The sequence below is a fragment of the Vombatus ursinus genome, unplaced genomic scaffold, assembly GCF_900497805.2.
Source record: "Vombatus ursinus unplaced genomic scaffold, bare-nosed wombat genome assembly UNPS02000582.1, whole genome shotgun sequence".
In the NCBI taxonomy this organism is placed as follows: domain Eukaryota; kingdom Metazoa; phylum Chordata; class Mammalia; order Diprotodontia; family Vombatidae; genus Vombatus; species Vombatus ursinus.
Window position 1 is genome coordinate 6,561,546 of NW_020940360.1, and position 13,037 is coordinate 6,574,582.

Consider the following 13,037-nt stretch of genomic DNA (forward strand, 5'->3'; position numbering starts at 1 on the left):
TAACCACCTTTCAAATAAATAAACCTGTAATAGTCCAAATATTTTAAAATTAAGCTTCCTGAGTGTGTAGTAAATTAAGAAAACTATAGTAGTTACTTTTTATTGTTTCAATATCTAGAGTTGAAATGTCCTCTCTTTCTCTCTCTCTTTTTCTTTCTCCCTCTGTATATCAATAAATCCATAATAATTACATTATTATATAACATTTTGTACGATATATCAAACTGCTCTTCTTAGTTATGTTTATTTTCTTTATACTTCCATGTATGTATGTATGTGTGTGTCTATATACACACCCACCCACCAATACACACACACACATACAGAGTTCATTCTAACTTCAGACATTGAAATGAAAAAATGTAATTATTATGAATTTTGTATATATATATATATAAAATTATAATTTAAAAATATTCACTTATAGACTGGCACAGAAATGCTATTGTTCTATCTCAGCATAGTGACAAATGAAAACCTGCTCTTGAGATCATGATGAGCATTCAAAAAAGCATAACTAATAGAATCTTTTGAACAAATTCAGTTCATCACTCAGCACCTGCTATGTATCAGGCACATAGGGACACAAAGTTGAAAAATGACACTACACATACACACACACTCATTCTTTGCCTAATTTTCTAGAATAATACTGTTATTTCTGGCAAATAATTTGTACACCAGAACTTTAATTTTCTACTCCTTATGATCTGGGTTCCAACTGAGGTATTGAAGCATAAAGGGAGATAAAAAAGACAAATGTCAAGTTCAAGCCATGCTCTTAAGTTCAGAACCTGACAAAGGATGGAAAGGGGGTCTCAAGGAACCATGAGACATTAGATCATTGAGCTCCTTAAGAGCAGGGACTGTCTTTTGCCTCTTTTTGTATCTCCAGTGCTTAGCACAGTGCGTGGCACATAGCAGGCACTTAAAAAATGTTTGTTGACCGATTGACTGACTATTCTAAGGTTTGGAGCTGCTTTTCTTTTACTTATTTTTTTCCCTACCTTTCTGTGTTATATTCTTAGGGTTGAAGTCTGAGTGATGTCTAGGAAAGCAACAAAGGATGACCAATCTGAGCTCTAGGTAGTTAGAAATTCTTAGTTATGTTTGTGCTCTATATACTTATATTAATCTGCTGTTATAGCCAAATGAAGTTATAAGACTGATGAACTGTTTCTCCTTTCTGGTTGGGGAAAATCCAGAAATTCCTGGGAGTAAGACTACAGGGCTGAAGAAGGAGTTGATTGGGGAGTTAGAATAGATAAGAATTCAAAATATAAATTCCATATCTGTGATTTCATCTGTGCAGGGAATTTCATGTGTGAGGACACTTTCCCTGTCTCTTCCTACCCTCACTCACCTCCTCACCACTGATACAGATTGGCAACTATTAATCGCCCACAGGAATTAAGAAAGAGGTTAAGTGACTGAACCAAGGTCACACAACTGCTGGGTGTATCAGGCCAGATATGAGCCTACATCTTCCAGGTTATGAGACTGGAATCAGTAGGCCAGGCTCCTTCTTTAAAATTTAAAATAGTACCTAGAAATACAAATATCTCAAACCTCACATTAGGGATTTTGGGGGGGGGGGGTTGGGGAATTTTTTTCAATAGATGAAAGAGAGAACATTAGATTCAGAATTAGAGAAGCTGGATTTAAGTCCTGACTTTCCTGTTTATGACCTATATGACTTTAAACAAGTCAGTTATCCTTTCTGGGAATCATCTATAAAATGTGAAATTTGGACTAGATGGGCTCGTTGGTCCCTTCCAGCTTTAAAATGCTGTGATCCTGTTTGTAAATGATTGTAAACTTCTAGAAAGTAAGGCCTATGCAGTGTCCTCATCTGCAAAATGTCCTCATCTTACAATAATAATAATAATAGCACCTACTTTCCAAGGTTGTTGTGGGGATCAAGTGAGATAATTGTAAAGCAGTTAGCACAGTGTCTGGCCTAGTAAGCTCTCTATAGAAATGTTAGCTATTATCATTATTATCCTCATCAGTAAAATGGGAATAATAGCAGCTACCTCCCAGGGTTGTTGTAAGGATCAAATGAAATAATAATTGTAACAAGTGCACAGTGCCTGGCACATAGTAGGTGCTATGTAAATATTGTTATTATCATTATTTATTGTTCTCATCTGTAAAATGGGGATAATATTAGCAGCTACCTGCCAGGGTTGTTACGAGGATCAAATGAAATAATAATTGTATAGAGTGCACAGTGCCAGGCACATAGTAGGCGCTGTATGAATGTTGTTGTTATGTGAAGTAATATGTTTCTGAAGAGCAAGGACCTCTCATATTGTTAAAGCAGTAAATAACAGTAGTGATTATTCATTTCATTGTCTGAAAACCCTACCTGGCCCTAGGCCCTTAAGAAATGCTAGTTGATTGATTGATAAGGACGAGAATGGATGCTCTTCCGGAGGATGACTAGTGCTTAGAGCGAAAGGAGAATCTGGAAAGGCAGGACTGCGTTGTAGGTGAAAGACATTCTGTCAGCACCAGGCACTGGGACAAGCTTCCACTGTCCTCATTGGCTCGGCTCTGCGCAAAGTCGCTGTCTCTGGATTTCGGTGCTGAGGTTGGATTCTGTTCAGGAGACGTTCAGCTTGAGAGCATGCGCAGTTTGCGCCCTGGCTCCGCCCTCGCTTAGCCGCTGTCCCGGTTTCCCCACCTCTCCCCCTTCCCGAGCCCTCCCTTCTGCTCATGCGTCTCAGCCCCGCCCGCGGAGGCTGCGGCGGTGGCGGCGACGTGCTGCGTCATGGTGCGCCCCTCACCTGGAGACGCTCTGACGACCCCGGAAGTGGGCCGGGGGCTTGGCCGCTGCCCGGCCGCCGAGCCGGAGCAGTGAGTGGGAGGACCCGGCGAGCCCCGGCCGATCGCAGTCCGCACCGCTGGTCCCAGGATGCTGAACGTTCCTTCGCCGGCTTTCCCCGCCCCCGGCTCGCAGCAGCGCGCCGCCTCGGGGGGGCGCAGCAAGGTAAGCCGGGGAAGGCCGGGCCCTGCGGATGTTCCTGCGGCCCCACCCGGGCGCGGCCTCCTCTGCGCCTCCTTCTCCCGGCCGCTCCTCTCCGTCCCCGTCCCCGGGGCTCCTCCCTGCCCTTGGTCGCTCTCTTGCCCTTTCTCCCTCCTTTATTCACCGTCCCCGGCCCGCTTTCTCCCTCCGGCCGACCTCGGCCAACAGACCTTTTTGAAGGGGCCACTCTGGGGCGGGCGTTGGGCTGCCGACCTAGACCGAGGGCTCATTGAGGGCAGCGACTGCCTTTGCCTTTCGTAAAGTCCCCAGCGATTAGCACGGTGCCTGGCACATAATAGACGCTTGAAAAACGTTTATTGATTCCTTGATGGATGGATAGGCTGCAGGCCCTATTAAATACCTTGTGAGCATAGGGAGGTTTTAGTGGGGAGTAGGGGGAGGTGGAAGGGGACACACGTCCATGTAAGGGCTGGAGGTGTGAACAGTCCGGAAGAGGCTCAGGGAACGTGCAAGGAGGCATTCGAGGATCTGATCGAACACTTTCAGGTTAAGTTGGCAGAACCTGAGTGGGGTCTTGGAGGAAGAGGAGAGGGACTGACAAGAAGATTGAGAAGAAAGTAGGAGTGGCAGTGCATTGACTTTTTCTCCCATCCCCAGTTCTTGGGATCATAGGTCATAGAACAGGGCTTGGCAAACCTTAAAGTGCTGTATTGTAAAGCTGTTAATAATAGCCAACAGTTATATAGTGATTACTATGTGCTGGGTACCATGTACCACACACTTTACAAATATATAGTGTTTGCTGTATGGCAGGTACTGTGTGCTAAGCACTTTACAAATATTATCTCATTTGGCCTTCACAACAACCCTTTGAGGTAGGTGCTATTATTATCCCCCAGATTAAGTGACTTGCCCAGGGTCACAGGGCTAGGAAGCATCAGAGACTGTATATGGACTCAGGTTTTACTGACTCCAGGTCCAGCACTCTCTCCACTGTGCTGCACATGGTAGTTATCATCATCGTCATTTTCATCAGCTTTATAATCATCATCATCTTTATCTTTGTTGTACTCATTTATCAAGCAACTACTAATTGCTAGATTTTGAGGATAAGAATTAAAAAAAAAAAACTAAATCAGGGGTGGGGAACCTGTGGCCTCAAGGCTGCATGTGGCCTTGCAGGTCTTTGGGTGTGGCCTTTTGACTGAGTCCAAGTTTTACAGAACAAATTCTTTTATTAAGGGGATTTGTTCTGTGAAGTTTGGATTCAGTCAAAGGGCCCAACTTGAGGACCTAGAGGGCCACATGTGGCCTTGAGGCCAAAGATTCCCCACCCCTGATTCTACCAATTACATTCAGTTGCAGGAAAACTATAAGATAGATAAACAGATAAGAACACAAGTTCATTCAAAATGCGTAATAATCGTTTATATTAGTACTTTAAGATTTGCAAGGGGTTGTACATATGCCATCACATTTAATCCATACACAAAGTAATTTGGAGAAGGCACTGGCAAAGGATGGGATTAGGATCATGGGTGTAGGAGCTGAAGGGATCTTAGAAGTCTATATAGCAAAACTCCCTCCTTCTAAAGAAGAAACAGAGGTCCAGTCAACCAGTAAGCATTTATTAAGTACCTACTATGTGCCAGGCAACTGTACTAAGTGCTGTAGGTAACAAAGAAAGGCAAAAGACAACCCCTGCTCTCAAAGAGTTCACAGTCCAGTAGAAAAGACAACATAAAAACAGCTATGTACAAACAAGATGAATACAGGATAAATTAGAGATAATCAGTAGAGCCAAGGGGGATCAGGAAAGGTTTCCATTAGAAGATGGAATTTTAGCTGGGACTTGAGGGAAGCCAGGGAAACCAGGAAGTGGAAATAGGGGGATGTAGAGTATTCCAGACTTGGGGAACAGTCAATAAAAAGGCATGGAGTTAGGAGTTGAACTCCCTTTTGTCAGCTATTGCAAGGAGGCCAGTGTCACTATATTGCAGAATATAATAATAATTATACTAATAATGATAAAAAGCATTTATATAATGCTTACTACATCCAAATAAGGACTGTACTGCAGAAAGTTAGAACAGTGCAAGAAAGAGGTTCAATGCCTACTACAGGCACTATGATAAGTGATTTACGAATATTATGTCTTTTGATCTTTGTAAAAACCCTGGGAAGTAGATGCTATTATCATCATTCCCATTTTACAGTAGAGAATACTGAGGCAAATAGAGGTTAAATTAATTGCTTGAGGTCACACAGCTAGTGTCTGAGGCCAGATTTGAAATCAGGTCTTCCTGATGTGCAGGCCTAGCACTGTATCCACTGTGCCACTTGGCTGCCTAAGTATGTGATGAGGAGTAAGTTAAGGTATACAAGATTAGAAAGGTAGGAGGAGGCCAGGTCTGAAGAGATTTGAGTGGTAGAGGATTATATATTACGTCCTGGAAGTAATAAGAAGTCACTGGAGTTTATTGAATAGAGAGGTGATGTGGTCAAATCTGTACTTTAGGAGGATAAATTTGCTGAGTGGTGGATGAACTGGAGTGGGTGGAGCCTTGAGTTAGGGAGACCAGCCAGCAGGATATTCTAATAATCCAGATGTGAAGGTATGAGGGTCTGCATCAAGTTAGTGGAAGAGTCAGAGGAGAGAAGGGGGCAATATACCAGAGTTGTTACACAGGCAAAACCAACAGGACTTGGCAACAAATTGGATAGGGTAGGTGAGAAAGTGAGAGATTGAGGATGACTTGTAGGTTTCCAGTCTGAATGCTTGGGAGGATGGTGGTGCCTTTGACAGTAATAGGGAAGTTCAGAAGCACAGAAAGATATTGAGTTCAGTTTGGAACTTAATTAAATTTAAGATATCTATGGGACATCCAGTTTGAAAAGTCTGATAGGCATTTGCAGACATGAATCTGGAGGGTAGGAGAGAGATTAGGGCTGCATAAATCTCTCTGAGAATCATCATCATAGAGAAGATAATTGAAACTGTGGAAGCTGATGAAGTCACCAACTGAAGTATTATAGAGGGAGACGAAAAGAGGGTCCAGGACAGAGCCCTTTGGGACACTCACAGTTAGGGGGATGTGACCTGGACAGAAATCCAGCAAGGAAGCTGAGAAGTGGTCAGACAGCAGGAAGAGGACCAGGGTAGAGTAGACTCCTGGAAACCTAGAGAGAAGAGAATATAAAAGAGAAGAAGATAATTGTAATGTCAAAGACCAGAGAGAGGTTAAGAAGAAGGAAGATTGAAAAGAGGCCATTAGAACTGGCGATTAAGAGATCATTAGTAACTTTAGAGAAGGCAGTTTTGATTGAATGGTGAGGTGGGAAGTAAGATTATGGAGTTAAGAGAGTGAGAAAAAAAAGGAAATGGAGGTATCAATTTTAGGTTGACTTTCAAGGAGTTTAGCCATAAAGGGGCAGAAGAGACATGGGGGTGATAGCTAGTAGGGATGGACAGATCAAGTGAGAGTTTTTAGCAGATTGGGGAGATAATGGACATTTTTAAAAGTGATTTGTCCAGCATCCAAGGAAGTGGTTTGACTAGAGGTAAACCAACATTATTGGGTAGCTTGTAAGTCAAATCAGTAAGCAGTTATTAAATACCTACCATGTGTCAGGCACTGTGCTTAGCATAGTGTTACAAACCAGAATGGGGATAAAAAGAAAGGCAAAAAATCAGTCTCTGCTCTCAAGGAAAGCACGGTCTAATGGGGGAGGTAACATGTAAACAGCTATGTACAGCTCTAAGTGTTATTATATGATCATATCCACATAGCTGATACTATTATATATTATTTGCATCAATGAAGTAATGCTACTAATTATCAAAATATAGCCAAGTTCCTCCTCCTGTTTGAATGATTTTGCTGTGTGTGCATGGATTTTGGGAGAAATTGTAAATTAATTTTGAATAATTTAATAACCTCATTGTTTCCCTGTTAGCTAGATAAAAAGGGAAGGGAAGGATGATTGGAAGCCTGGCTTAATGAGGAAGATCTGATTTTGTCTCGGAGTGGAAGAGTTTATTTTCTGGCTCATTACTTTCTCTACTTAGTCAGATGGTAGCCAAATTATATTATGAAGGAGATTGACGTAGATAGAATGACGTAGATCAGTGCTTCACAAACTGTTCTGCAGAGAATTTTGATGTTAGCCATATTTTCTCCTACAAAATATTAAATATGAGATTGTTCAAATATACATAGTATGTATAGCAGTTTTCCACTATGAAAACAGGTTTAATTTCTTTTATGCTTAAACCCTCTTTTATCCTAGGGAGCTATTCCATTTCCTCAGCATCTGTGAATTCTGTCAATATGTGACAAACACAGATGTTTTATGTGGCCAATTTAGCTTGAAAAATGATAGAATGAGAAGGGTATGACATTGGGAGAAAACCAAAGTATTTATTAATTTTGAGTTATCTAATCACTATGATTTAGTAAAGACCTTTTCTGATCAGTCTCTGCTGTTATATTATTTTTTATTCTACAGTTCTATTGTTACAGACTTTATACTTTCCTGTGGAAATTTCTTATAAAGAAATTTCTTCTATCACTCATATACTTGTTCATTCATCAAACATTTATTAAGCATGTATAATGCCTTTTTGCTGTTAAACAAAAGTTCTTAACTTTATTTGTGTTATGAACCCCTTGGACAGTCTAGTGAAGCCTGTGAACCTCTTCTCAGAATATTTCTAAATAGATAAAATAAAATATACAGTATTACAAAGGAAATAAATTATATTGAAATACAGTTATCAAAATACTTTTTTTTTAAAAGTTCCTAGATCCAAGGTTAAAGACTCCTGCTGATGAAGATTCTGAAAATGTATTATTTCTATAAAGACCCTCTCAAAGCTTTGAACAGTGCTAGTTTTACTCTTTTCCATTATTTCATCATAGATTTTGCTTCTTTACTGGTTGGTTTATAGTTGCAATTTTTGTAAAATCCAGATTTTTATATAGACAGTTGTCCCCGAAACCATTTTAAGTTTATTTCACTTTCCTCAAATATTTTCCTGTTAGATACTATTATGAAAAAAGCTATTTAGATGATGACATTTATAAGTCTACCCATTATTTCAGTTTTCAGTATAAAATTCTACAGTATAATGTGAACAGCTCCTTAGAGTAGTTGATAACAAAATTTGCCTATACTAGATATCTGAATTCTCAAATTTGATTATCAGCTCGCTTCTAGGGAGTTAATAAGAACAAAAAGTGAACATAAGTCAGGGAAAGGGAAAAGGGAAGCCTTGGGGAAGAGTCATCCACAAATAGGAAAATTTTTAGTTGACTTAAGAGAAGAAATTCTTATTCCTTTTGAGGTACCTTTAAAGCAAGGCAGAAGTCTTATGGATTGGATTCGACTGACCAAAAGTGGAAAGGATCTCACAGGATTGAAAGGAAGATTAATTGAAGTAACTGAAGAGGAACTTATAAAACACAACAAAAAAGATGATTGTTGGGTATGCATAAGAGGTAAGTAGTTTTTATTTACTTATTGGCTTAGGTGTGAATTTTATTATGTTTTCCATTGAGAGACCCAATAATGAGAATGGGATCCACAAACAGACTTTTAAAACAAACTCCTTATATTTGCATAACAGTAGAATTCTATTATAAGAATTAAATTGTGCAACCTTCTTTTTAATATTCCTTGGTATTGCTTGAGTAATTTAATACACACTCGTAGAAGGCAGCAAACTTCCCAAATGGAAAACATTGTTTTATTTACTTGGGAAGGGAACAGAGGATTTTCTAAGCATTTCAATCTAGTAGAACAGGAAAATTAGGTATAAGTCCTCTGCTTATCTAGGAACTTCAACCCTTTGGATTGAAATCCCACAAACAAGACCCCTGAGCACTTGAAACGATTATGACAAAATCCCTACATTTAAATTGAAGTGCTTTACTCCTGAACTCTTAGAGCCTTTTACGGTTTAATTTTTATTTAACGTGAACTTCTTAAACTTTAGTTATCTGTTTTCTCAACTTGAAACATTGAACCAGCAGTGGTGGTGGGAAGGGGACACTGTTAGAGATAGGCTGAGAACCAGACATTCAACGAAGAAATTGAGAAACTTAAATTAAAAAAAAAAAGCACAGAGCAGAATTGTAGGACTGCAATGAATATTTGTGATTATGATCTTGTTTTATTAAGAAAAAGTTATACTTTCTATAATATCCTCAGTTTAAGCTCAGGGAAATGTATAAAACATTTCTGAAAAATTTTGTTCAAAATTGATTAGGACAAAAAAGTTTTGGTGCTTGAAGGGATAAGCTTCGTTCATATGGAAATTTCATTCAAGTGCAAAGCATGTAGTAAACAGTAACTTATTTTAACCTCACAACAACCCTGAGAGGTAGGTGCTATGCTGTCCACATTTTTTAGGTGGAGAAACTGAGTCAAACAGTTTAAGTGACTTGCTAAGGCCCATATAGCTAGTAAATGTCTGATGCTAGATTTGAACTTAGCTCTTCTTGACTCTAGGTCCAGCTCTCTACCCACTGTGCCATTTAGCTGCCAGCTTAAACTTTCTGAGCCTTAGTTTCCTCATTTGTAAAATGAAGGGATAGGACTAGGTGACCTCTTCAGTCCCTTCTAGGTCCAGGGTAAAATTTTAATTAAATTGTCAGATTTTCTTTTATCTTTCATTTATGACTGTGTTCTATCTTATCAGTAATTTTTCTTAGGCATTTTTCTTTGATAGCAGCAAAGTAAATGTCTTTTGTTGTGCTATTAAAAGAAAATGCTTATCATTTTGACATATTTTAGCATATACTCCACTCAAAACCAAAATAAGCTATGTGAATGAAAGTAATTTTTATTATTGAAATAACAAAGCTATATTAAAATATCAAAAGTAAATCATTAAGGAGATAATTCATTAAGGTAAATGACTGGTGTCCATTTCCTATTTCATTTGATTTCCAGTTCAGGGTCATGTGCAGATTTGATAGTTCCCTTCGTCCTCCTAATCCCTGATCTCAATCCCCTCCCCTTATAACTCTGGGAACAGTAATCATATCAATACTGCCATTTTTGGAAAGGATATATTGATCGTTGAACTTTCTGTCATGGTGACTTTCTAGTCCAATATACCCTTCTCTATGTGTTGTCTTCCCCTATTAGAATGTAAACTCCTTAAAGTCAGGGACCATCTTTCTTTTTGTATTTGTATTCCCAGTGCTTGGCATAGTGATTGGCACATAATAAGCCTTTACCAAATTTTTTTCATAAATTCATCTCCCAGTTATAGACCTTGGCTCACACTCCTTAAGGCTTCTTCCTCTCCCATTCCTACCTTTCCTTATTGAAATCCAAGGCTCACTTCAAGTGCCACTCACTTGGTGGTCCTGGAGATCTAAGATCTCTCTAGTTGTAAGTGATTTCTCTCTGCTTTGAATCTGCCCATTTGGATTATCAGGTTCTTTATATTCTCTTTCATTGTTAAATTCTCTTACAATATAAGCTCATTGAGGACAGGTAATGTATGTTTGCCTTTGTATCCTTCATGCTTAGCAGTGTGTGGTACATAGTAGGTGCTTGTGGGTTGTGCAGATATCCTTATTAGATTATAAATCTTAGGTTAAAGACTGGGTGTTGTTTACTTTTTGTATCTCACAAAATAGCTTCGAAAAGGAACTCATTAGATTTTTTTTGGAATTATATTGAGATTGAGTCTGAGTACCTTTAAGAATTATTTGAACAAGCATGAGCTGATTTATATTTCATTTTATACATGAGATAAATAGATAACTTTCTACATTGTATTCAGGTATATACAAGGTTGAAAAAAGACTGTTGAGACAGTCTCCCCAAATGCCTGCTTCTCAATGGTGCTTCATATTGAGTACGGTAAAATGAGTCTTTGGGAGTCTAGTTTATGAGTCTTAGGTCATATTGGAGGAAAGGCTAAGGGAACAAATGATGTAACTCTAATAGAGTTGAGTTAGGGACTGACTGCTTTTGTCCTCCCTGTGTAGGGCCCTTTGCATTCAAATAAAACTGGCAGAAGACCATGACTAATTTCCTTTGAAACCTTACAGAATATTGTTGTTTAGCTTAAAAAAGAAAGTAATGACTGAGCCTAATGACTAATTGATTAGTCAAATTGTTCCCTGAATAGCATATATAAGAATTTGATGAATAATGGTTCCAGAAAAGTTGAGACATCAGATAGATATATAAGATTTATGTTAGTCTTAGGGATGAAGAAATATCTAGGCATAAGTTTTGTCTATTTTTAAAATTCAGTTTATTTTTCTTAAAGTATATCATTGTTATAAAAGTAAAAGCTTCTACTTTGGTATGACATATTGGGTGATTATGGGAATGAGAGATGTTGATTTGTTTAAATTTCTATTTAACTAATAGTTAATGGTTCCTCATTGAGCTCTCTCTGTAGAACACTAAATGGTTTACCCATGTGAATCACCATTGATTACGAAAGCCTAGTGAAACCTAGATTTGACTCCCCCTACTTTCTTTAAAAAAATTTCCACTCTACAAAAGGGTAAATAGCTCTTCTCCGTTTCAGCCTAGACAATATAGACTTTACTGTCATGTGATGTGATCATTAAACATCAATATATTTTTTTTAATGGGGCAATATTAGTAATGTTATGTTGCGTCAGGAAATAGGAACAAGGATCATATGTGGAAAACTTTGAGTTTAGAGTAAAGTATACTCTTAATACCCTAACACCCTGGTATTAATGGGCTTCAGGCAGAGCTGAAGTGAAAATTCTCTCAGTGTTTAATAATGGTTGTTACACTGTAGAGATTGATGGAGGCCAAATGAATGTTGTAGTTTGAAATAGATTTGTATCTTAGTTTAGCAATTTAATACTTGAAGCAAGATGACATATATAAGGTGCTTTTTTTAAAACCACATAGCACTATATAGGTATAAGCTTCTATTATTAGATGATTATACATTATTTTGGTAACAGGATACAGTTCTTGGGGCCTGCTAGATGGCACAGTGGATAGGGCACCAGTCCTGGAGTTAGGAGGACTGGAGTTCAAATTTGGCCCCAGACACTTGGCACTTACTAGCAGTGTGACCCTGGGCAAGTCACTTAACTTGATTGTTTTGCCCCCCAAAAAAAGATACAATTCTCCACTTTTAAAAAACAATTGATTTTTATTGACATGTTTTGTTTATACTTTGACTATATTTCCTTCGGTATTCCCCTACCCCCACTTCCCAGAGAAACATCCCATATAACAAAGAATTTTTTTCAAAAAGAGAAAGGAGGGGAAAAAATCGCGGACTTTCTCTGCAATGTTCCACACCTCTGCAAAGGAGAGGAAAAAGTGTTTTTTAATTTGGGGCCACGCTTGATCATTATAATACCACTCCATTTGGTTTTAATTGTTGTGCTTGTTCTTTCCATTTACATTGTTGTACTCATTGTATATGTTGTTTTTGTAGCACTGCTTGCTTTGTTTCTAATCCTAAATTCCTTTCTAACACTAACCCTAATCCCAGATATGTTTGGACATTAATCGCTCAATTGACTGTTGTGAGGTTAATTTTTTGGACACAGCAAAAGTCAGCGGCCATTATTCAGATATAGAGCAAGAGTTCTTAATCTGGGATTTATGAATTTATTTTAAAAATATTTTGATAACCTTATTTCAATATTTAGTATTATTCATTTTCTTTTAAATCTTATATATCTTATTTTATGCATTTTAAAGCATGTAAGGGGTCCCCAGACTTACTTTGCTTTTGCTTAATAGTGTATATGTTAGTACCTTGAGATCAAGGACCATTTCATTCTTTTATTTGTATCTGCAGCACCTTGATCTTGCTTATTAAAACATTTGTTGACTTGAATTGAATTCTCATAGTATAGCAGAGACCAGTAGTGGAATAAAACCTAAAACCTATTTGATTATTATGCAAGGTAATAGGATTAGATACTAGTCAGTTTGAGAAGAAAGTTTGCATAGAGTTTTGAAGGAATGTCCAGAATTTTATTATTCGGAAAAAATAGTTTCTTTTCTTAAA

General features: G+C 38.2%; 1 protein-coding gene across 1 annotated transcript in view; it reads left to right on the forward strand.

Moving 5' to 3' along the window:
• Positions 1-2,886: 2,886 nt before the first annotated feature.
• The window catches only part of LOC114037828 (cytochrome b5 reductase 4), a 101,206-nt gene continuing 91,055 nt past the window's right edge, over positions 2,887-13,037 (forward strand). The window contains exons 1-2 of the mRNA XM_027854804.1: positions 2,887-2,995; positions 8,340-8,493. Of these exons, the coding sequence (XP_027710605.1) occupies positions 2,921-2,995; positions 8,340-8,493 (229 nt within the window). The 5' untranslated portion in view covers positions 2,887-2,920. The remainder of the gene's footprint in view (positions 2,996-8,339; positions 8,494-13,037) is intronic.